General features: G+C 40.8%; 1 protein-coding gene across 1 annotated transcript in view; it reads right to left on the bottom strand.

Moving 5' to 3' along the window:
* DNER (delta/notch like EGF repeat containing) overlaps positions 1-26677 on the bottom strand; it is a gene marked incomplete at both ends in the record, with an annotated part of 338936 nt that overhangs the window by 88938 nt on the left and 223321 nt on the right. Inside the window, one exon of the mRNA XM_079710119.1 lies at positions 11583-11696. Within this exon, the coding sequence (XP_079566245.1) occupies positions 11583-11696 (114 nt within the window). The remainder of the gene's footprint in view (positions 1-11582; positions 11697-26677) is intronic.

Here is a 26677-nt window from a genome sequence, read left to right as displayed (position 1 = left end):
CTCCATCAGAGCCTTGGTCATATCTTCACACCTGCTATTCCATAAGCACCAAGAGCTAAAGCCCTACCTGTCTTATTCACTCCTGGAGCCCTTGTGATTAGCTGCCACAAGACAGGTAATCAATAAATGGCATGCGAATGATTAAGTCTTTGAAGTACATAATGCCACATTCGTATGATGGAATAAAACACAGCCATTAATAACCACCCTTTAGAAAAATAATTAACAATACAAGATTATTTGAAACACAGTGTTCCCTTTTAGAAACTCATTACAAAAGAGAATGCACAGCGAGATCCAATTTCAGTTTTCTAAAACGTGCGTTAAAAGATTTCAAAGATGTTCGCATAAAATTTAAAATGATCTCTTTTAAGTATAGAATTGTAGGGGATTTTTTTCTTTGAGCTTATCTGAGCATAGATTCCTTTGATAATCAAGAAAAAATGATAAAAGTTATGTAAAAATGTTATATAAAGTCCTGGGCTGTAACAGAAAAGAGAGTCATAGTCGAATGCAGTGACAGTGACCAGTGGTGAGTAGATCATCCCATAGGAAGGCCCTGGATCACAGTGACCAGAAGTATTGCTAAGTGTAGAATAATTAGGAGTTGAAAATGAGGAAGGGACTCTAAAAATGGCAAATTCTTCATAGAAATTATACTAAAATATAATTGGATCAATTTAAAAGAACATTTAGGTTGCGTCCATGACCTGGCTATTGTAATTAGTGCTGCGATGAATGCTGGGGTGCATGTGTCTTTTTGACTTATGGTTTTCTCTGGGTATATGCCCAGTAGTGGAATTGCTGGGTCATATGGTAATTCTATTTTTAGTTTTTTAAGGAACCTCCATACTGTTCTCCATAGTGGCCGAACTTAAATGTCCATCGACAGATGAATGGATAAAGATGTGGTGTGTGTGTGTGTGTGTGTGTGTGTGTGTGTGTGTGTGTACACACACAATGGAATATTACTCAGTCATAAAAAGGAATGAAATTGGGTCATTTGTAGAGACCTCGATGGACCTAGAAACTGTCATGCAGAGTGCAGTAAGTCAGAAAGAGAAAAACAAGTATAGTATATTAATGCATATATGTGGAATCTAGGAAAATGGTACAGATAAACCGGTTTGCAAGGCAGAAATAGAGACAAAGATGTAGAGAACAAACGTATGGACACCACAGGGGGAAGCAGGGTGGGGAATGAATTCGGAGATTGAGATTGACATATATACACTAATATGTATAAAATAGATAATTAATAAGAACCTGCTGTCTAGCACAGGGAACTCTACTTCGCTGTACAGCAGAAACTAACACAACACTGTAAAACAACTACACCCCAACAAAAATAAGAATAAAAAAATAAAAGAAGAACAGTGGGAAAACACCTGCAGAAAGGGGTTATATTAAGAAGGAGAAGCCTAAGTATCTATCTTCAGCTGCCTTTTCTCAATATAATATTAGGTCACATGAAATGAGAACTAGATTGGAAAAACAGAGTCGAAGAAAAGTTTACTGAATCAAAAATAGAATATGATAAAGTCATAAACAAGCATCCTTTTACTTTCCCAGCTTTATTTGTTCAATTTCTCTCAGGCCTCGGTCTCTCTGTCAGTCCCACTTAAATATGCTGTAGGAGTCAGAGCCTAGGTCTGAATAGTTCAGAATCAGACCCTGGACTGTATCGTGTGGTATTTTGGTCCAAGTTAGACAAAAATTTCACTCTAGCTTCCTCCGACTGTTATGGTGTAGAGTTGGGGAATGTATAAGGAGATAAAATCTGCTGTAAGAAAAAATAAAAATTCCATTTATTTCTAGGGTATTTGTATTTCTATTGCAAAGCATCTTTGTTGCTTTTAAGAACAATTATATGGACATTCTGCTTCTGATATGGAAAAGTAAGCTTTGAACAAACAGACTGTCCCACAAATAACTCCAAACTCCAGACCAAAAAGCCCTACACCTACCTCATGACTCTGAAAGTGAACAAAAGCAGGCAAGTTTTGAAGAGGAGTCCAAATATGGAAGCAGCAGCCAGCATGGGCTGAGTTCCATGTCTGGGGAGCCCACCCTGCAGGCATTCTCAGCTGGGACTATGGCCCAGGGAGACCAAGACACTAGCATCAAACCTGCTCTTTCTGTCCAAAGGAACCCCGGGAAGGAGCCCAGGACAGTCACCCCATGAGGAGTGAGGAGGTCCTGGGGAAGAAGAGAACTAGAGAAGGGGACCCCCAAAGTCTTTATCTGAACTCTTCTTGTGTCTCTGGGTGACCCCTAAACCATACACAAATGGGGCACTGAAAGGATGAGATCCAAACCCTCGCCTCACTGCTGCTATTACTAAGTTTGCAATGAACCTAACCAGTAAGGGGCACCTGGTTACAGCAGTGAACACTGGTTAATCCATCTTGGCTACAGTTTCCTCCCACATAAAATGATACTGCTGCAACTGTTTCCAGCTATTTACTTATTCATGCATTCAACATGGCTCACAGGTACTCTAGTGCTTGGTGCTCCATGGATACAGAAAAAGTTGAGCATCACTGCCTTGAGGAAGTGTAGAGTCCCATGAGAAAAAGCAGACATGCACCCAAATAGCTCTCACACAAGGTAGAACTTGATCAGAGAAGGAGCTTGGTGCAGCAGAGAGAACACAGACTCCAGAACCAGACAAAGCTGAACTCGTACCTTGGGTCCACCAAGACCTAGAGCCTCAGGATCTGCCTTGTACAACAGTTGTGGGGATTAAATAGTGGCATCCGTATTAATCACTCACTCTCTGCTAGGCACTTCTGTGCACTGTATACTCATTTAGTTCTTATAACAACTCATTGGGTAGATATTAATACCACCCACCCTCTAGAAATGCAGAAAATAAGGTATAGGGAATTTCAGCTTACTTGCCCAAGGTCACCAAGTGCTAAGTGATCAAACAGATTCAAACTCAAGCAGCAAGTCTGCTCGAGCCCCAGCTGTTAACTGTTATGCTTTGTTGAATAATAACTTCAAGTGCGAAACACAGTGCTTAACACAGAGTAGGCACTCAACAAGTGGGCAATATCATCACAACTGTTATTATTACTGCTGCTGCTGTGTGATTACAGTGATTACCCACAAGAGAGAAAGAGTTGAAGTTCAAGGCGTTTACCTGAAATAATGCTAAATAATCTTTATGTGCATGTCTAGACACACACCTTAAGAAACCAGAATTTGTGGTGACCTGTTTAGGTATAGCCTACCTCTTTTTAAAAAGAAAAGCACCAAGTTATCATTATTTATTTCTTCATTCACTCATCACACTGTAACTTCCAACTGCCATCTGCCAGCACTAAACCGAGCATCAGAACGGTTCCCAGAGGGGAAGTAGAGATGAAAGTGAGGAACAGGACCCATCACTCACTAAAATGAGTACAGCTGGTCCCCACTGCTAATGGGAGAAGCAGACAAACAAAATTCCTTGCAGTATTTTGAAACAATCTCAGAGAAACTGTGCTATGTGGAAAAACGAAAAGAAAAAGAACAAAAAGGAAATATGAACTTAGCCATAAATCAAAAATTAATCAGCATGCACCAAACACAGAAATAAAATTTTACTCACACTTAATAAGTCTTAATACCCTGCTTTGTTTCCAAAAGATGAAACTATATACCACTTGGAACGCCAAGGATCTCAGCTGTTACGATTCCTAAATGAAGTGGTGATTTAGGGATAATGCCAAATTTTAAAAGAATAAGAATAGTATTTTATTTGGGGCTTTTATGAGGACATGTTGCACATTTCTTAAATAAATACATGCAGTTCTATATGATCCTAAGACAGTACTTTCACCAAATCCTACATACCAGGATACTGGGGAAAACAACCAAATCCCAGAACTATATAAATCCTTATTGGGTAACATGCCAGTTTCTGAACAATACACGTTATCTCAGAGACAATTTTTATGACATGTGCGGCTATTGCCTATAAATCCCTTTAAGATGAAAGGTATTACCCTGATATTTGAGTTGGACAAAAGAACTTATATGGTTAGATTACTCAAGGTTATAAAATGTAGATAAACAAATATAGTTTGGATAAACCCTTGGAGCACGTTGCAATGGGATTTAACCTACAGGGCCTTCAGGCCAACATTAAGTTTTAGACTCAGGCCTTCCTTAGAGATTATGAAACTTTTCTCTACAAACATTGCTTGAAACAACAAGATGGATTTATTGATTTAGCAAGGGATTAGGAGTAAGGACACTTAAAGGTAATAGTGAACCCTTTTACAACAAGGAAGCATGGCTGGAAGAGATAAAAAAGACATGGGGCTTCCCTGGTAGTGCAGTGGTTGGGAGTCCGCCTGCCGATGCAGGGGACACAGGTTCATGCCCCAGTCCGGGAAGATCCCACGTGCCGCGAAGTGGCTGGGCCCACATGCCTGCACATCCAGAGCCTGTGCTCCGCAACAGGAGAGGCCACAACAGTGAGAGGCCCGCATACCGCAAAAAAAAAAAAAAAAAAAAAGACATGACCCACCCAAGGTGATAGGGCTATATTCATCACCACCATCATCATCATCATTATCATCATCATCACCATCATCACCATCATCACCATCATCATCATCATCACACCTAACATTTGTGCAACACATACTATTTGCCAAGCACAGTGCTAAGGGTTTTTAGGGTTTTTTCTGTGCTTCGTATCAACTGATAAAGGGTATGCTACTATCGTTCTCCTTTTCTAAATGAGGAAAATGAGCCTCAGAGAAGCAAAAAGCTGTAAAAGAAGTGGGTCCAGACTACAACCCAAGCAGTGTGACCCAAAAAACCCACATTCATAACCACTCCACTCTCCCACTCGTCATCAAGCCCAGATTCAGGTCTCCTGAGCTCCAGGCCACAGAAGGACACCAGCTGTCCACACTTGGCAACCGAGTTTCCAAGTTACAAGATCTGCATGTCTGTACAGACGGCCAACATGCACATGAAAAGATGTTCAACATCTCTAATTATTAGAGAAATGCAAATCAAAACTACAATGAGGTACCATCTCACACCAGTCAGAACGGCCATCATTAAAAAGTCTACAAATAACAATTCTGGAAAGGGTGCAGAGAAAAGGGAACCCTCCTACACTGTTGGTGGGAATGTAAACTAGTGCAGCCACTATGGAAAACAGTATGGAGGGTCCTCAAAAAATTAAAAATAGAGCTACCAAATGATTCAGCAATCCCACCCCGGGGCATATATCCAGACAAAGCTATAATTCAAAAAGATACATGCACCCCTATGTTCACTGCAGCACTATTTAGTAGCCAAGACATGGAAACAACCTAAATGTCCATTGACAGATGAATGGGTAAACAAGATGTGGTACATATATACAATGGAATACTGCTCAGCCATAAAAAAGGAATGAAATAATGCCATTTGTGGCAACATGGATGGACCTAGAGATTATCATACTAAGTGAAGTAAGTCAGAAAGAGAAAGACAAATAACGTATGATATCACTTACATGTGGAATCTAAAATATGATACCAATGAATTTATCTATAAAACAGAAACAGACTCACAGACATAGAGAACAGACTTGTGGTTGCCCAGGGGGAGGGGGGTGGGGAAGGGATGGATTGAGAGTTTGTGATTAGCAGATGCAAACTAGTATATATAGAATGAATAAACAACAGGGTCCTACTGTGTAGCATAGGGAAATACATTCAATATCCTGTTATAAACCATAATGGAAAAGAATATGAAAAAGAATGTATGTGTGTGTGTATATATATATATATATATACGTATATATACATATATGTGTGTACATATATACATGAATAACTGAATCACTTTACTGTACAGCAGAAATTAACACATTGTAAATCAACTATACTTCATTAAAATTAAAAACAAATTTTTTTAAAGATCTGCACGTCTGACCGTGGATCCAACGTTGCATTCTAAGAGTGAGAGGACTGAAGGTGAGTCCTCTACCCGGTTGCAATACTTGCCGTCATAATTGTAATGCAACAGAAGTTCATCCAAATTTTATTTATCTGTAATCCTAGCCAAGGGTGTCACACCAGAAAATGTCTTTACATTCATGTTTTTAAGATACACTGGATCAAATGATATTTCCTCAAAATAGTCATGAAGCCCCCTATGCTCACTTTGTCTCTGATTACCATATGCCTTCTCTAATAGGTGGATGCCAGGAAGGTCATTAGATTCTATGAGACATGCCAGCACGATGCAAGTGGTCACACAGGCAGGGCTGACAAATGTGCTTTACTGCTGAATGTTTTTATCACCACTGTTTTCTTTTTATTCTTTGTTCTACTTCTAATTCTCAAAGGAAAAAATTTTTTAATGAGATGCTGAAGCAAAGATGATGGCTAGACAGTAATACACAGATTTTACTTATTTGTGTATTCAAAAATACTCATATATTTAAATATACATATTTAAATACCAATAAGTGGTGATGGTAAGTATTTATAATTAGTCCTCCTCAGAGTAAAAATGCATTTAGTTCAAAATTTAAGGACCTCAAAGTTCTAAATCAAACATAAAGACAATATCAATGTAAAGAATATATACAGAGGCAATAAAACCAGCTCCCAATTATTTACCTTTGTTGTTTTCAACAAGTTAAAAATAAGAAAACACTCATGACAAGTTTACTTTTGTTTCTTAACAACCCCACTCTAACCAGAATCTGAAACTGTACTTTTCAAATATGGACCTAGCTAAAATTAAGTAGAAATTCAAAGAAAAGACAGGGCTCGTTGATGAAGGATAAAAATGTAAGTATAGAAGAGCGAATACCTTCCAGAAGGAGAACTCATGTGATAATTACTGTACAAGCTGTCTCTCAGGCCTCCCCAACCTTGAACTTTTGGAGAGAGGTTAAAAAGAGATGGGTCCTCAGGAAAAAATGTAACCTCTAAGGACTCAGCCCAGATCAGATGGAAAAGGATCCTTGAAGGAAATAGGATGAAGATGAAAAGGACAGAAAAGAGCAAGGATGTGAATGAGCAGTGTTGAAAGCACTATCCAGAGGGAAAACCAGTTTTAATAGCTTTCTGGACTGGGAGAGATTATTGTAAAAGGATTTCACTGCACTTACAAAAGAAAAAAAAAGGAAAAAAATAATTTTTCTAGCTTTTTCCAGACTTAAGGTTTTTAAGCAGTGACATTTAGAAGTTTTAAAACCCAACAAACTGAATTCATTTTACTCATGACTATGGTTACAAAGACCATCTTTTAAAATAAACGAAATAAAATTTACTTTAAAGAATATATTCAGAGATGGTATAGGCCAAGGGTTAAGAATGTTAGTGCTAAGTTACCTGGGTTTCAATTTCTAGCTATGTGATCTCAGTCAAGTTATTTACCCTCTCATGCCTCAGTTTCTCAATCTGTTCAATGGAAATATTAATATAATTTGCTTCATAGTATTGTAACCTTCGAATGAGTTACTAAGCATAGTGTGAGTGACTTCTAAGTGTTGACTTTTAAAATAAATTAATATACAAGTATCTATTAACCTCCTACTAACATAAAATATGGAACTAAAAGCTCCATGATAGGATAATGAGAGTTAGTAAGACAGAGATGAACAAAATACATTTCCCACCCTCAAAGAATATCACAGGGAAACAGGGCAGACAGAATCAACACAAACATGCAAAGGAGCAAGTAAAAATGGGGCAGAGAGCAAATAATATTAGGAAATAATTATTTATTTTCTTTGGTGTGGTATTGTAGATATCAAGGAGAAGGTTCTTGTTCTGATTTATTCTGTTCTTAAACTGATTTATTTGGGGGTGAAATGTGATGATGCCTATAATTTACTTTCAAATTACTTTGCAAAAAAACAAACTATAGGGGCTTCCCTGGTGGCGCAGTGGTTGAGAGTCCGCCTGCCAGTGCAGGAGATGCGGGTTCGTGCCCCGGTCCGGGAAGATCCCAACATGCTGCGGAGCGGCTGGGCCCGTGAGCCATGGCCGCTGAGCCTGCGCGTCCGGAGCCTGTGCTCCACAACGGGAGAGGCCACAACAGTGAGAGGCCCACATACCGCAAAAAAACAAAAAAAAAACTATATATGTAAATACAAAGCAAACATGCCAAAATGTTAATCACTGCGGGGGGCGGGGGGAGGAAAAAGAAAGAAAAGGAGGCAGGCAAGGGTCAAAGGCTGGCTCTGAACTTTAGAACACTGTGCGGACTTGAAACGCTTTCAAACTTGTTTTCACAGCGTGGCTGATATGAGAAAACTCCTGGAGATGCAGGCTTTTTCTAAGTGCAAGGTACTCTGTAAATATTAGTTTCTACAAAAAGCACCCTAAGAACAGGTCAGTGGGAGGGGCTGCTTTTAAAATGCTGGCTGCTGGGAGGCTTCAAAACATCGCAATGAATCCTTCCGCATTATAACTGAAGGCACTTTCCCTGGTCAGTCTTCAGTGAAGGTAAACCTCCCGATGAAAGTCTTCCTATGAAGACTTGCTGAGAAATTCATCTCCATCATTTCAATTCTAGATCATCACATTTTTTCTAGGCTTTATCAAGACAGCATGGAGGAATTGATAGGCTACTGGATAAAGGAGAAGGTCTCTAGACAACCCTACTGACGGCCAGGTTTAAATGACTATCTATAGACCAAGGTCTCTGTGTACAGACTTGGCCCAGACATCCCCGCTCACTTCCAGACTCACAGCAACTGCCCAGCTGCCATCTCCACTTGAATGTCACACTCAACGTGTCCAAAATAGAACACTTTTCCTCCATGTTTCTTTTTCTCCATGAATGGCACAACCAACCGTAAAGTAAGAGAAGCTGCAGACTTGCCCCATCACTCTCCCTCCCCCTCCATATCCCATCCATCAACAGGCCCCTCCATTTTCCCTGCCAAGTTCTCCCAAATCCATCAGCTTCTCTCCTTGTCAAATTCTACCTTCCCTTCCTAGCAGTCAACATTGATTTCCCAGATTTCTACAACAGTCCCCCAAACTTTTCTGCTTACTCCCAGTCTTGTCTCTCTCCAATCCACATTCCACACAGCTCCACAAGAAAAATGTCAAATTCCAGTTTACATTTTTCAGTGGTTTAATAGTAATAATCATTATTAGGAAAACAGTCATGATAATATGCTTAATACTTACTGATCACTTAGCCAGGCACTGTGCTAAGCACTTGACCTAAGCATCTTCTCATTCCATCCTCAGGGGCCCTAGGAAGTGGGCGTTATCACTGTCCCAATTTTACAGATTAAAAAACTGAGACACACAGGCTTCCCTGGTGGTGCAGTGGTTGAGAGTCCACCTGCTGATGCAGGGGACACGGGTTCATGCCCCGGTCCGGGAAGATCCCACATGCCACGGAGCGGCTAGGTCCATGAGCCATGGCCGCTGAGCCTGCGCGTCCGGAGCCTGTGCTCCGCAACGGGAAAGGCCACAACAGTGAGAGGCCGGCGTACCGCAAAAAAAAAAAAAAACAACCAAAAACAAACAAACAAAACAAAACAAAACAAAAAACTGACACAGAGAAGTATGAAATTGCTTGCCCAGGCACAGAGCTGGTGAGCAAGAGGCAAAACCGGCTTCAAACCTAAGCCTCTGCCCTCCAGTCTGGGTTGAATATGACGTGCCCCAACACCACGCACAAAGCCCTGTGAAGCCCTGAGGACTCAGCCGTCGTCACCCACTTTCTTCCCCTTTCCCTTTGTTCCCCGGTGATGCCCCAACTGCGCCAGCTTCCTCCTTCTCATCATTCAGGGTCTCCACACGTGGGCATCTCTCCCGGGTCCCCAAAGCTAAGCAGATCCTTGTGCATCTTCAAGGCACCGATTCCTGCTTGTAACTATGGACTTACCTGTGTCTGCACCATGGGAGGGGACCTTTCAGCTTTGCCAACCCTAGGGCCCAGCACCCAGCTCAGTGCCTGGCATGTAGGATGTGCTTGGCAAATCTTTATCAACTAGAAAACGGAGCATGAGTGAGCACAAAATTCCTGGGCTCTGGATCAAGGGTCATCCTTTACTACCAGTGTGACTTTGTGCAAGTCACTACCTCTCAGAGCCTCTGGGCTGGCATCTGAACTTCCTGGCAGCAATCAGAACTATGTTAATAAAGCACTTTGGAGCTTTCAAAGGCCTCTCCCCAAAATCCCATTCGATCCCAAAATGTCCCTGTGAGGGAAGCAGGGTCCTCATCACACATATTCACTAGAAAAGGGAAAGGAGGATCGGATGGGGTTGGGGAATTAATGATTTGTCAGCAGTCAATCAGCCGCTGACCCTGAAGCCCGCCCTTGACTCTAAGCACAGCCTACAACCAGAGTTAGATGGCAAACGACTAACCCAGGGTGTGGCAAAGCTGTAAGAAACTGCCCGGCGCTCTGTACATTGGGTGACAATTGGTGCCGCTGACTCAGTCATCCGCCTGCCAACGTTTCCAGTTTTCCCATTTGCTTAAGACACTCAAGTGAAGAGTGGAGATGGTCCAGCACATTTAACTCCATTATCATGGTAACCACATCCATCACAAGCACACACAGCTTGGGGATAACCAAAAGAACCACAGCCACTCATTCCTGCCTCTGCCCAGGGGAGCAGAAGCCGGGACACAGAATTCACTTCCTTAGCCACTGTTCAGTGGTCAAACTATGAAAGGGTATGAGGCCACTGTCGACAGTGGCTGCCACCCCTGGCAACCCTGAGCCCTCGGGTTACCCAGGAGGTCGGTGGCCTTTTATCAACACCCATCTGTACCACTGCCCCACTCCAGCCTCTCAGCCAGGGGCAGTTCAGGTTATTCTGAGTACAGAGATGTTTCCTTATACACGCAGACGCTACATTTAATCTCTTCAAAGGATGTCAGCCTACTCTATGTAGTTGTCAAGGTCACTTCTGTGGATCAGGAGCTCACATGCTCCTGATTATGTTGGGGGGGGGGAAACACCTCTAATATCATGTTATTCTTACAATATTAAAGGTTTATAGCCTTCCATAACATCCCTCCAAGCAGAAATGGGAAGAAAATTTCCTCCAAGTACAAAATCATTCCTTGAACACCGGTTCCATAGCTGGGATTATCTGCCTGCTTCTTCAAGGTGAAACTGAAAACAGTACAACTATTTTTTTTAATTAAAAGTAGCTCTAAAGATGTGGCTTTCCAGGGGACTAGAAGTCTCCAAGATGTTATAAAGCTGATTTAAAGACAAAAACAGGTGAACTTTATGTTGAAATTTTTTTAACGTAAACCAAATGCATAGTTTAAAAAATAGGAATCTTAACAAGTAAAATTTGCCATTAGAAAGAAATTCCATTTTATTATAGTTATTCATTTTCAATGTATAAATGAAAATTGCAGAAATTTTGAGATTATGTCTAATATTCAGACATAATTTCCAAGCTATTCTAGCACAGAGCTTAAAAGGAAAGGACCATCTTATATCTTGTTTTATGAATGGAACAAAATAGGAAGTTCTCTTGAGTAGAGATTTTTCAGAAAATTGAAGTACAAGGTCATCAAATTAATGTATGATTTAAACTGGAAAACGTAAGTTATTCCTGGGGTAATAATATTTACCTTCTGGACACTGGCAGGTGAATCCACTGAGATCAGAAATGCAGGTTGCTCCATTTCTGCATGGGTCTAGGATACAATAGTCAATCTTGGATTGGCAAAGCTCTCCAGTATAACCTGAACAAAACAAGACAGACATTTATAAAGTATTTTGTCTCAAAACTCTGATGAACCACCCCATGAATTGATGGAGTCAACTGGTACCCATCCAACCAAGGCAGCAGCATTAAGCTAGTCTCCCAGGCAATCCTTGATCTAATTTGGTTTTACAACAAGAAACATTCAGAGCCGTTTAGAATCATAGTTCAAAAGTCATTTGCTTTGCAAAAATCTTTATTGCAGGACTTCCCTAGTGGCGCAGTGATTAAGAATCCACCTGCCAATGCAGGGAACACGGGTTCGAGCCCTGGTCCAGGAAGATCCCACATGCCACGGAGCAACTAAGCCTGTGCGCCACAACTACTGAGCCTGCGCTCTAGAGCCCGTGAGCCACAACTACGGAAGCCTGTGCGCCTAGAGCCCTGCTCTGCAACAAGAGAAGCCACTGCAATGAGAAGCCCGTGCACCGCAACGAAGAGTAGTCCCCGCTCGCCACAACTAGAGAAAGCCCACGCAGCAACGAAGACCCAATGCACCCAAAAAAAAAAATCTTTATGCAAAGAGATACTTTTTTCAACGTTAGCTCCGAATTTTATTTTAAAATATTAGTCAGAACCTTCAGAAACAGCCTGAAGACCACTGTCTTTTCCTTCTGACCTAAGGAAAAACAGGCTCTATAATATAATGTCTTGCTTGACCACTGAGATGACAGCCACTTTCCCAAGGTCATCCCAGTACCTATTAAAAAAAAAAACACTAGGAAAATTGCCAGGTAGGTATTAAAATTTTTTAACTTTTTATATGTTACAGCTAGAAGACCCTCGGTGTTCAATTCACACCCTATCCCTTCATTTTAAAGACAAAAAGGTTTAGACACATATAATATTAAGCACATGTCTGTGTGCATCTTAATTCTAATTTTTTTTTTTTTTTTTTTTGCGGTACGCGGGCCTCTCACTGTTGTGGCCTCTCCCGTTGCAGAGCACAGGCTCCGGACGCACAGGCTCAGCGGCCATGGCTCACGGGCCCAGCCGCTCCGCAGCATGTGGGATCTTCCTGGACTGGGGCACGAACCCGTGTTCCCTGCATCGGCAGGCGGACTCTCAACCACTGCACCACCAGGGAAGCCCCCTTAATTCTAATTTGAAGCACAAACCCAACCCAGTAAATTTTCTCAGTGAAGCAAGCCTCCAGTGGTGATTTTTTTGGGTAATAATGTAACCACATATGTGTGATGAGAAAATAAGGACTTGTATCTATTGGAATACCCATGCAGCTGAGAAGTCTCAAATAAATTCCCAATACTTTAACCTTGAAAACAAAGCCCCCCAAAAGGCAAGTTTAAAAAATAACATGCAATTATGTTTTTTAGTTTAAAGTGGAAAATGATTATGAAAGAAAATTTGGAAAATACAAGATTTAAAATAGAAAGAGAAAAAAGTTACCCTTAGTTATGTTATTTGAGTGACAGAATTATTAATACTTTGGAGATAATTCCTATCAGAAATGTTTATGCACAGATATTTCCTACAAAATTATAATCATACTCTAACATTTTGTGCTTTCCAGGATGTACATAAAGTACATTAAAAACTTGTCTTTCTGAATTATTCATTTTGAAAGACTGTCATTAGCACATGTATTTGCAAAAATAAATCAATGTTAGGAGAAAGATGATTGGCCTGAGCTTCAATGGCCTGCCAAACTAGTCTAAATTACAGACTGTGATCATGGAGGCCATTGTTTGCAATCCTACTCTTCCTTACAGGCTTTAAAACAGTCTAGGGGACTGTAGCTAATTCATGGGTATGAAATGAGTAAGATAGTCATGTAAACTAAAAATCCAAACACCAGGACAAAAATCTACTCCAAAATTCAGAACAGAATATCTTAATATAACAATTTTATGTTAACATATTTTCAAATAAAATGTCTAAATTCAGAATAATTCACACTTTGTCCATTTAATTTCATCTAGTCTCATACTTCCATATCATCCCTGTGGGTATCTTAAAGAAAACTTCTTGTCACCTATAAAGACTTCATTATGCATCCCTAACTAAAAGAGATTTATTTTGAAAAGATCACTTTTAATGGCCTCCTTAATGAATGTCTGGTCCCATTTACAAATTCAGTTAAACACTCTATATTTATTAATATCAACAATTTCTTTTTGAGAACCACATTGACTGATAATATACAAATCTTCCCAGGCTAATAGATCTAAATTGGTTTTTTTTTTTTTTTTTTTTTGGCTGCTCTGTGCGGATTGCAGGATCTTCATTTCCTGACCAGGGATTGGATCCAGGCCCCCTGCAGTGGAAGTGCAAAGTCCTAACCACTAGACAGACAGGGAATTCCCTAACAGATCTAATATTAAATTAAAACTATAAGCAAGGTGAATCTTCAGTGCTGTTAAATTCTCCAATATCGTACTCAAGTTTAGTAAGATTTCAATCCAAGAGGATAATCCACGTTTGTGATGTGGGGATGTTAGGGACTGTCATAATGGTTAGGGGGTCACACCGGCATTCCATGGTGGAGATGCTGAAGCCCTGCACTGCCTAAAATGGTCCAGAATAACACAGTTTTCTCACTCAAATGCCAGTAGTCCCCTCCAATGAAGAACACTGCTCAAGGATCAGTCACTATACCATTGCTTTCTGTTCCCAAGCTTTAAAAGTATTATATATTTGGGGTTTTTTGTGTGACTTTTTTTTTTAGCACCTTTAATGGAGTATAATTGCTTTACATTGTTGGGTTAGTTTCTGCTGTATAACAACGTGAAGCAGCTATACGTATACATATATCCCCATATCCCCGCCCTCTTGCGTTTCCCTCCCACCCTCACTATCCCACCCCTCTAGGTGGTCACAAAGCACCAAGCTGATCTCCCTGTGCTTTGTGGCTGCTCCCCACTATCTATTTTACATTTGGTAGTATATATATGTCAATTCTACTCTCTCACTTCGTCCCAGCTTACCTTTCCCAATCCCTGTGTCCTCAAGTCCATTCTCTACATCTGCATCTTTATTCCTGTCCTGCCCTTAGATTCATCAGAACCATTTTTTTTAGATTCCATATATATGTGTTAGCATATGGTAATTGTTTTTCTCTTTCTGACTTACTTCACTCTGTATGACAGACTCTAGGCCCATCAACCTCACTACAAATAACTCAATTTCATTTCTTTTCGTGGCTGAGTAATATTCCATTGTATATATGTGCCACATCTTCTTTATCCATTCATCTGTCGATGGACACTTAAGTTGCTTCCATATCCTGGCTATTGTAAATAAAGCTGCAATGAACATTGTGGTACATGACTCTTTTTGAATTATGGTTTTCTCAGGGTATATGCCCAGTAGTGGGATCGCTGGGTCCTATGGTAGTTCTATTTTTAGTTTTTTAAGGAGCCTCCGTGCTGTTCTCCATAGTGGCTGTATCAATTTACATTGCCACCAACAGTGCAGGAGGGTTCCATTTTCTCCACATCCTCTCCAGCATTTATTGTCTGTAGATTTTTTGGTGATGGCCACTCTGACTTGTGTGAGGTGATACCTCACTATACTTTTGATTTGCATTTCTCTAATGATTAGTGATATTAAGCATCTTTTCATGTGTTTGCTGGCAATCTGTATATCTTCTTTGGAGAAACGCCTATTTAAGTCTTCTGCCCATTTCTGGATTGGGTTTTTTGTTTTTTTGATATTGAGCTGCATGAGCTGCTTGTATATTTTGGAGATTAATCCTTTGTCAGTTGCTTCATTTGCAAATATTTTCTCCCATTCTGAGGGTTGTCTTTTAGTCTTGTTTATGGTTTCCTTTGCTGTGCAAAAGCTTTTAAGTTTCATTAGGTCCCATTTGTTTATTTTTGTTTTTATTTCCATTTCTCTAAGAGGTGGGTCAAAAAGGATCTTGCTGTGATTTATGTCATAGAGTGTTCTGCCTGTGTTTTCCTCTATGAGTTTTATAGGGTCTGGTCTTACCTTTAGGTCTTTAATCCATTTTAGTTTATTCTTGTGCATGGTGTTAGAGAGTGTTCTAATTTCATTCTTTTACATGTAGCTGTCCAGTTTTCCCAGCACCACTTATTGAAGAGACTGTCTTTTCTCCATTGTATATTCTTGCCTCCTTTATCCAAGATAAGGTGACCATATGTGCGTGGGTTTATCCCTGGGCCTTCTATCCTGTTCCACTGATCTATATTTCTGTTTTTGTCCCAGTACCATACTGTCTTGATTACTGTAGCTTTGTAATATAGTCTGAAGTCAGGGAGTCTGATTCCTCCAGCTCCGTTTTTCTTTCTCAAGATTGTAAAAGCATTATATTAAAGATGTTTAAAATATGGAAAACATGGAACTATAAAGAAAAATGCCCTCTGTAATTAGCTGGACTGCAAAGTATACCTATATTGCCATGTCTATGAGTTCAGTATAACTGGAGATGAGAAACAACAAGTGGAGGAGTGTGGGAGGGAAGAGAGACAGGCAGAGAGGCGGGGCTGGGGTTATGGGATGTTGGGGATTACCCAGCATCCTTAGCTGCAGGTGGCCAGTTGGTCAGCTGTGGGCAATAACCAGCCTATGGATCTGCTGAGCCACAGTTCAGGACCTGATGCTTGTCCACATGGGGCCAGGTATTACTACCGGCCTCAAGCAAGTGGCTAGTTGGAAGTTCCCGGAGTACCACCACTAACTGCATTGCTCTCACTGACCAGCTGAGGCCAGCTCTTGGAGAGAAGAGATAGAGGGCAAGGAACCATGAGCACCCAGCATCTGACTCAAAGGGCTCTTAAACACCAGTGAGTCATTTCTTAGACCCTCAGAGAGCAGAGACTTACCTGCAGTTGTCAGACAAATCATTGACATTGAGCTATATGTGATACTCTGAGCTGGATACCTAAGCCTTGTAGATCTCCCTTCCTGTGTCTTTTGTTTTTTAATTTGATGTCATAACCACAGAGTCAAAACTAAATGAGGGATTGGTAGGACTTTAAATGAACAAAGACAGTTAAAGCTTTGCCTGGGTTCTTCCTTCCACCCTGCAGAAAGCTAGTCCCTTTCTGGGGAATGAAGTAACTATGCCAATCGTGAATAATGTCTCTTTATCCTACCAAAGCAGTGACAGGCACCCAGAGAACCTGGTAGAAGATGGTCAAGCCAGACTGTGATGGTGTCAACACAGTGGGTGGGAGAGGTAGCAAGCAGTGACCATTGGTGTGTGTCAGGGAGGATTTGTTCCAGCACACACACGAATGTATGTATTTCAGGCATTTCAGGCCTTGAAGATCTACATTGTAAGTTCCCAAGGGGAAGGCTGACAAAACACAGAGAAAGGCCTGCATAGACACAGAAGGATGCAGAAAAGATGTGACTGTCATTTACACGTCCCTAAAAATGCACAGCAGTGACAAGCTTCCTTCATTTTGGTTCCCAAATGACAGAAGTCTACACCTAACTATGGAGGCCAATATCAGTAAACATCTCCATTCCTGTCCTTCCAGCTAGCAATATGGTGCCTCCTCATAACCAAACCATAAGCACTCATGGACCGCCTTCCAAATTGTCATCGCAACCATATGACGCCATTCATATTGTCTAGTTCCAGTCATCGCTGCCTCCTACCAGGACTCAAACAATGGTCCCCCAACCCATCTCTTGATGAGTACACTTGATTTCTTAAAATCAGTTCTACATGGGAGCAGCCAGACAGATCTTTTAAAGATATAATTTATATCCTATTACTTTTATATTTAAAACCCTCCAGTGGTTTCCCCAAAAGCTTGGAATAAGACCCAAACACTTCACCCCATGGCTAAAAAGCACACCATGACCTGGCCCCTGCCTCCTCATCTTCACTCTCCCCATTGACCACAATGCTGCAGCCTCCTGGGGCCCTGTTCTGTTCCCAAACATGCCTAGCTCCTTTTCAGTCTTTAGCACTGTTTTCATGCTGTGGTCTCAGGATCACACAAGGACATGAGAGGGACGCTGGATACAACACAAGCAGTTATGATACTGCCCTAGAAAGAGATGTATGGTGCAAATTTTAAACTGTCGTGTAATACAGAAATTACTAAGAAGAAAGTTAGCAACTAACTTTAGGAGGGGAGGGGGATAAGATGGAGATGCAGCAGAATTTCATCTGGAAGATCAGGAGATAAAGACAAGAGCAGTTAGAGGATTTGGTTGAAGATGGCGAAGTAGAAGGACGTGCGCTCACTCCCTCTTGTGAGAGTACAGGAATCACGATTAACTTCTAAACAATCATCGACAGGAAGACACTGGAACTCACCAAAAATGATACCCCACATCCAAAGAGAGAAGACACAATGAGATGGTAGGAGGGGCGCAATCACAATAAAATCAAATCCCATAATCGTTGGGTGGGTGACTCACAAACTGGAGAACAATTATACCACAGAAAGCCACTCATTGGTGTGAAGATTCTGAGCCCCACATCAGGCTTCCCAACGTGGGGGTCTGGCAATGGGAGGAGGAATTCCTAGAGAATCAGACTTTGAAGCCTAGTGGGATTTGATTGCAGGACTTCAACAGGACTGGGGGAAACAGAGACTCCACCGTTGGAGGGCACACACAAAGTAGTGTGCGCATCAGGACCCAGGGGGTAGGAGCAGTGACCCCATAGGAGACTGAACCACACCTACCTGCTAGTATTGGAGGGTCTCCTGCACAGGTGGGGGGTGGCTGTGGCTCATTGTGGAGACAAGGACACTGGCATCACAAGTTCTCGAAGTACTACTTGGTATGAGCCCTTCCAGAGTCAACCATTAGCCCCACCAAAGAGCCTGTAGCCTCCAGTGCTGGGTTGCCTTAGGCCAAACAACCAACAGGGAGGCAACTCAGCCCCACCCACCAGCAGACAAGTGGATTACAGTTTTACTGAGCTCTGCCCACCAGAACAACACCCAGCTCTACCCACCATCAGACTCTCCCATCAGGAAGCTTGCACAAGCTTCTTAGATAGCCTCATCCACCAGAGGGCAGACAGCAGAGGCAAGAAGAACAACAATCCTGCAGTCTGTGGAATGAAAACCACATTCACAGAAAGAGAGACAAGATGAAAAGGCAGGGGACTATGTACCAGATGAAGAAACAAGATAAAACCCCAGAAAAACAACTAAATGAAGTGGAGATAGGCAACCTTCCAGAAAAAGAATTCAGAATAATGATAGTGAAGATGATCCAGGACCTCGGAAAAACAATGGGGGCAAGATTGGGAAGATGCAAGAAATGTTTAACAAACACCTAGAAGAATTAAAGAACACCTAGAAGAATTAAAGAGAAAACAAACAGAGATGAACAATACAATAACTGAAATGGAAACTGCACTAGAAGGAATCAATAGCAGAAAAACTGAGGCAGAAGAACGGATAAGTGACCTGGAAGACAGAATGGTGGAATTCACTGCGATGGAACAGAATAAAGAAAAAAGAATGAAAAGAAATGAAGACAGGGCTTCCCTGGTGGCGCAGTGGTTGAGAGTACACCTGCCAATGCAGGGAACACGGGTTCATGCCCCAGTACGGGAAGATCCCACATGCCACGGACCGGCTGGGCCCATGAGCCATGGCCGCTGGGCCTGTGCATCCGGAGCCTGTGCTCCGCAACAGGAGAGGCCACAACAGTGAGAGCCCCGTGCATCACAAAAAAAAAAAAAAAAAAGAAAGAAATGAAGACAGACTAAAAGACCTCTGGGACAATATTAAACATACCAACATTCGTCTTATAGGGGTCCCAGAAGGAGAAGAGAGAGAGAAAGGACCCAAGAATATATTTGAAGAGATTACAGTCGAAAACTTCCCTAACATAGGAAAGGAAATAGCCACCCAAGTCCAGGAACAACAGACAGTCCCAGGCAAGATAAATCCAAGGAGAAACATGCTGAGACACATAGTAATCAAACTGACAAAAATTGAAGACAAAGAAAAATTATAAAAAGCAACAAGGGAAAAACAACAAATAACATACAAGGGAACTCCCATAAGGTTAATAGCTGATTTCTCAGCAAAAACTCTACAAGCCAGAAGGGAGTGGCATGATATATTTAAAGTGATGAAAGGGAAGAACCTACAACCAAGATTACTCTACCCAGCAACGATCTCATTCAGATTCAATGGAGAAATCAAAAGCTTTACAGACAAGCCAAAGCTAAGAGAATTCAGCACCACCAAACCAGCTCTACAACAAATGCTAAAGGAACTTCTCTAAGTGGGAAACACAAGAGAAGAAAAGGACCTAAAAAAACAAACCCATAACAATTAAGAAAATGGTAAGAGCAACATACATATCAATAATTACCTTAAATGTGAATGGATTATGCTCCAAAAAAAGACACGGGCTCACTGAATGAATACAAAAACAAGACCCGTATATATGCTGTCTACAAGAGACCCACTTCAGACCTAGGGACACATATAGACTGAAAGTGAGGGGATGGAAAAAGATATTCCATGCAAATGGAAATCAGAAGAAAGCTGGAATAGCAATACTCACATCAGATAAAATCGACTTTAAAATAAAGAATGATACAAGAGACAAGGAAGGACACTAATAATGATCAAGGGATCAATCCAAGAAGAAGATATAACAATTATAAATATATATGTACCCAACATAGGAGCACCTCAATACTAAAGGCAAATGCTAGGAGCTATAAAAGAGGACATCAACAGTAACACAATAATAGTGGGGGACTTTAACACCTCACTTACACCAATGGACAGATCATATGGACAGAAAATAAATAAAGAAACACAAGCTTTAAATTACACAAGAGACCAGGTAGATTTAATTGATATTTATAGGACATTCCATCCAAAAACAGCAGATGACACTTTCTTCTCAAGTGCACATGGAACATTCTCCAGGATAGATCATATCTTGGGTCACAAATCAAGCCTCGGCAAATGTAAGAAAATTGAAATCATATCAAGCATCTTTTCCAACCACAACACTATGAGATTAGAAATAAAATACAGGGAAAAAAACGTTAGAAACACAAGCACATGGAGGTTAAACAATATGTTACTAAATAACCAAGAGATCACTGGAGAAATCAAAGAGGAAATCAGAAAATGCCTAGAGACAAATGACAACGAAAACATGATGATCCAAAACCTGTGGGATGCAGCAAAAGCAGTTCTAAGAGGGAAGTTTATAGCAATACAATCCTACCTCAAGAAACAAGAAAAATCTCAAATAAACAATCTAACCTTACACCTAAAGGAACTAGAGAAAGAACAAACAAAACCCAAAGTTAGCAGAAGAAAAGAAATCATAAGATCAGAGCAAAAATAAATGAAATAGAAACAAAGAAAACAATAGCCAAGATCAATAAAACTAAAAGCTGGTCCCTTGAGAGGATAAACAAAATTGATAAACCTTTAGCCAGTCATCAAGAAAAAGAGGGAGAGGACTCAATAAAATTAGGAATGAAAAAGGAGAAGTTACAACGGACACCAAAGAAATACAAAGCATCATGAGAGACTACTACAAGCAGCTCTATGCCAATAAAATGGACAACCTGGAAGAAATGGACAAATTCTTAGAAAGGTATAACCATCCAAGACTGAATCAAGAAAAATAGAAAATATGAACAGACCAATCACAAGTAATGAAATTGAAACTGTGATTTAAAATCTTCCAACAAACAAAAGTCCAGGACCAGATGGCTTCACAGGTGAATTCTATCAAACATTTAGAGAAGAGCTAACACTCATCCTTCTCAAACTCTTCCAAAAAATTACAGTGGAAGGAACACTCCCAAACACATTCTACAAGGCCACCATGACCCTGATATCAAAACCAGACAAAGATATCATGAAAAAAAAATTGCAGACCAATATCACTGACGAATATAGATGCAAAAATCCTCAGCAAACTACTAGAAAACAGAATCCAGCAACACATTAAAAGGATCCTACACCATGATCAAGTGGGATTTATCCCAGGGACACAAGGATTCTTCAATATACGCAAATCAATCAATGTGATACACCATATTAACAAGTTGAAAAGGAAAAACTATATGATCATCTCAATAGATGCAGAAAAAGCTCTTGACAAAATTCAACACCCATTTATGATTAAAAACTGTCCAGAAAGTGGGCATAGAGGGAACCTACCTCAACATAATAAAGGCCATATATGACAAACCTACAGCAAACATCATTCTCAATGGTGAAGAACTGAAAGCATTTTCTCTAAGATCAGGAATAAGACAAGGATGTCCACTCTCACCACTATTATTCAACATAGTTTTGGAAGTCCTAGCCACGGCAATCAGAGAAGAAAAAGAAAGGAATACAAGTTGGAAAAGAAAAAGTAAAATTGTCACTGTTTGCAGATGATATGAAACTATACATAGAGAATCCTAAAGATGCCACCAGAAAACTACTAGAGCTAATTAATGAATTTGGTAAAGTTGCAGGATACAAAATTAATGCAAAGAAATCTCTTGCATTCCTACACACCAACAATGAAAAATCAGAAAGAGAAATAAGGAAACATTCTCATTCACCACTGCAACAAAAAGAATGAAATATCTAGGAAGAAACCAACATAAGGAGGTAAAAGACCTGTACTAAGAAAACTATAAGACACTGATGAAAGAAATCAAAGATGACACAAACAGATAGAGAGATATACCATGTTCTTGTATTGGAAGAATCAATATTGTGAAAATGACTATACTACCTAAAGCAATCTACAGTTTCAATGCAATCCCTATCAAATTACCAATGGCATTTTTTACAGAACTAGAACAAAAAATCTTAAAATTTGTATGGAGACACAAAAGACCCCGAATAGCCAAAGCAATCTTGAGGGGAAAAAAAGAGTTGGAGGAATCAGACTACCTGACTTCAGACTATACTAAAAAGCTACAGTAATCAAGACAATATGGTACTGGCATAAAAACAGAAATATAGATCAATGGAACAGGATAGAAAGCCCAGAGATAAGCCCACGCACCTATGGTCAACTAATCTATGACAAAGGAGGCAAGGATATACAATGGAGAAAAGACAGTCTCTTCAATAAGTGGTGCTGGGAAAACTGGATAGCTACATGTAAAAGAATGAAATTAGGACACTCCCTAACACCATACACAAAAATGAACTCAAGATGGATTAAAGACTTAAATTTAAGACCAGACACTATAAAACTCTTAGAGGAAAACATAGGAAGAACACTCTTTGACATAAATCACAAGATCTTTTTTGACCCACCTCCTAGAGTAATGAAAATAAAAACAAAAGTAAACAAATGGTACCTAATGAAACTTCAAAGTTTTTGCACAGCAAAGAAACTATAAACAAGATGAGAAGACAACGCTCAGAATGGGAGAAAATATCTGCAAACGAATCAACAGACAAAGGATTACTCTCCAAAATATATGAACAGATCATGCAGCTCAATATTAAAAAAAACAAACAACCCAATCAAAAAATGGGCAGAAGACCTAAATAGACATTTCTCCAAAGAAGACATACAGATGGCCAAGAAGCACATGAAAAGCTGCTCAACATCACTTATTATTAGAGAAATGTAAATCAAAACTACAATGAGGTATCACCTCACACCAGTTAGAATGGGCATCATCAGAAAATCTACAAATAATAAATGCTGGGGAGGGTGTGGAGAAAAGGGAACCCTCTTGCACTGTTGGTGGGAATGTAAATTGATACAGCCACTATGGAGAACAGTATGGAGGTTCCTTAAAAAACTAAAAATAGAATTACCATATGACCCAGCAATCCCACTACTGGGCAAATACCCAGAGAAAAACATAAGTCCAAAAGACACATGCACCTCAATGTTCATTGCAGCACTATTTACAATAGTCAGGTCATGGAAGAAACCTAAATGCCCATCGACAGATGAATGGATAAAGAAGATGTGGTACATATATATAATGGAATATTACTCAGCCATAAAAAAGAATGAAATTTGGGTCATTTGTAGAGTCACGGGTGGACTTAGAGACTGTCATACAGAGTGAAGTAAGTCAGAATGAGAAAAACAAATATCGTATATTAACGCATATATGTGGCATCTAGAAAAACAGTACAGATGAACCAGTTAGCAAGGCAGAAACAGAGACAGACACAGACATAGAGAACAAAAGTATGGACACCGAGGGGGGAAAGTGGTGTGGGGGTGGGGTGGTGGGATGAATTGGGAGACTGGGACTGACATATATACACTAATATGTATAAAATAGATAAGTAATAAGAAACTGCTGTAAATAAAATAAATTTTTTTTAAAAAGCAGTTAAAACTGAATTACATAAAGGAGAGGAGGACCTAACAGAATAGCATTAAAGTCACCCCTAGAACCAATTAGGGAGATGAACAAATGTCTTAGGGGAGCTAAAGAGATGTAAAATCCAGCTAAGCAGAGAAGGAGTTAGCTACAATCTTAGTGGGGTTACAAACAAAATCGGAACAATTAGGTCAAGATGTCTCTTGAACCCAAGGACTGTGCATTGTGAAATCAGCCCCATTTGGAGAGTCCAGACCAGAGATGACCGTAGATGGAGACAGTAAGGAAAAGGATGGCCCCTGTGTGTTCATCACTGGTATGAGAATTGCCCTGGATGCCCAGGTCTCGTAAGACAGCCGAAAATCTCTCTCCCAGAAACAACCTTGGTCCTCTGAGCACCAGATCTAATTCATTTGGGTCAAGAACTGCAATTAGCTAGAGATAATAAAGCTCTTCCCTTAGTGGGACGAGTCTTGTAACCCAGAAAGAGATGGAGCCAAATAAGGAGATGATGCTACAATGACAGAGATCTGAGCCCTGGGACTGTCACTTGGCGTCTGGGTTAGGCTGATCTGAGCGTGTTTGTGTGCAAAGAAGATGTCACAATGGAGAAAGTGTGGTGCATGAGAGCAATTATCAGACTTAGGGTTCCAATTAAAACATTCAGTTGAGAAATTGATTTTTTTTTATGAATTTTAAGTTGAAAGACAGGGCTAAGGCAACACACATTGAGATGTTTGACAGGGCTTAAGAATCACTATAATTTCTTAGTTTAATTCTTAAAAGGAAACGAACACAAAAGATAATTTCAGATAGCCCTCCCTGTGTGTAATAGCCACTCTAGGATATCAAAATGTACTTACACTACTGCACTGTACACTTAAAAATGGTTACAATGGTAAGTTTTATGTTATGTTTATTTTACCACAATTTAGAAACAGTTAAAATTGTAAATTTTATGCATTGTATATTTTACCACAATTAAAAAATATATTAAGGGCTTCCCTGGTGGCGCAGTGGTTGAGAGTCCGCCTGCCGATGCAGGGGACACGGGTTCGTGCCCCGGTCTGGGAAGATCCCACATGCCGTGGAGCAGCTGGGCCCGTGAGCCATGGCCGCTGAGCCTGCGCGTCCAGAGCCTGTGCTCCGCAACGGGAGAGGCCACAGCAGTGAGAGGCCCGCGTACCGCAAGAAAAAAAATATATATATATATATATTAAAACTTCTGGAAGAACTCTAATAATAGAAAAAAACCTCAGCCCTAGTGGCCCACCATCACTTTGCATTGGCTGTTCCCTCTGACCCTGCGCCCTTCCGTGGCCACCCTGTCCCATTAGTCAGGTCTCCACTCAGAAACCACCTGCTCAGACCTTGTGCCTCTTTCCCTCCCTTATTCTTCATCTTAGCACTTACCTCGACTCAACAACACACACATCTACTGGTTACCTCCCCACCTAGAAGGTGATCCCATGGGATCAAGGCTTCGCTCCCTGGAGCCTCCTGTGGTCCCCCCAGGGTTCCTGCATGCTCCCTTACAACATATTTATTATTACCTGAAATGATATTCTTTCTTGGTTCCCTTTGGAGACCATAAACTCCCTGAGAATCAGGACTTTGCCTTGTTAATCGCTGAATCCTTAGCACTTAAACATTTCCTGGCACAAATGAACTAACTTGCTTGAAGTTTTTCCCCTAACATCAATTATATCTTTCAAGTTAGATTTAGCTCCTCTCTAAGCAATAATACCCAGAACAGCATGGGCGAATGTGCTAGTTACTCTTCTTCTTAATGCCCGTTAAAGTAAATGCATAGCTATTAAAATAAAAAATTTTATCTCAAAAATGTGCTATCGAAAATCACCCTGTGCTCTGCAGTGGCCTGAATTCCAATCTGGGAAAACACAATGGAGCAGTTGCCCTGCTGAAGGGTCCCTCCTTCCCCTGCTCCCTCAGCCAGACTGCCATGGGTGGAAGGAACTAGGCTGACCCTCTTCTGAATTTCAGTCTTGCTTCTCCAACTAGCGTTCAGCACCTTTGACAGTTCCCTGAACAGGCATCAACAGATCTGAAACAGAACTCCTTTCTCCTGCCAAAGCCCCTATCCAAGTTTAATTCCTTAGGTCAGTGGTTCTGCACCAGCTGACTCTCTCCCCAGGTAACATTTGACAACGTCTGGAGACATTGTTTATTGTCACACCCTGGGGATGCTTCTGGCATTTAGTGCATAGAAGTCAGGGATGCTGATAAACATCCTACAATACACAAGACAGTTCCCTACAGCAAAGAGTTATCCAGCCCAAAATATCCCTAATGTCAGAGTTGAGAAACCCCAGTTTAGGTCAATGAGACCTTGGTCCTTCAGACTAAAAACCCTTGCTTTTATCCCAATGCCTCTTATTTTTTTTTTTGCGGTACGCGGGCCTCTCACTGTTGTGGCCTCTCCCGTTGCAGAGCACAGGCTCCGGACGCGCAGGCCCAGCGGCCATGGCTCACGGGCCCAGCCGCTCTGCGGCATGTGGGATCTTCCTGGACCAGGGCACGAACTCGTGTCTCCTGCATCGGCAGGCGGACTCTCAACCACTGCGCCACCAGGGAAGCCCCCAATGCCTCTTACCTGCCCTTAAACAGATGCTGATCCTTTATAAAACAGGGAAACAACACCTTCAGAACATTTTGAAAAATCAGAATCCTTAGAAATATTTATAACT

The sequence above is a fragment of the Hyperoodon ampullatus genome (assembly GCF_949752795.1).
Source record: "Hyperoodon ampullatus genome assembly, chromosome: 8".
Lineage (NCBI taxonomy): Eukaryota > Metazoa > Chordata > Mammalia > Artiodactyla > Ziphiidae > Hyperoodon > Hyperoodon ampullatus.
The sequence above is the reverse complement of the archived record's forward strand: the minus strand, read 5'-3'. Positions and strand labels throughout refer to the sequence as shown.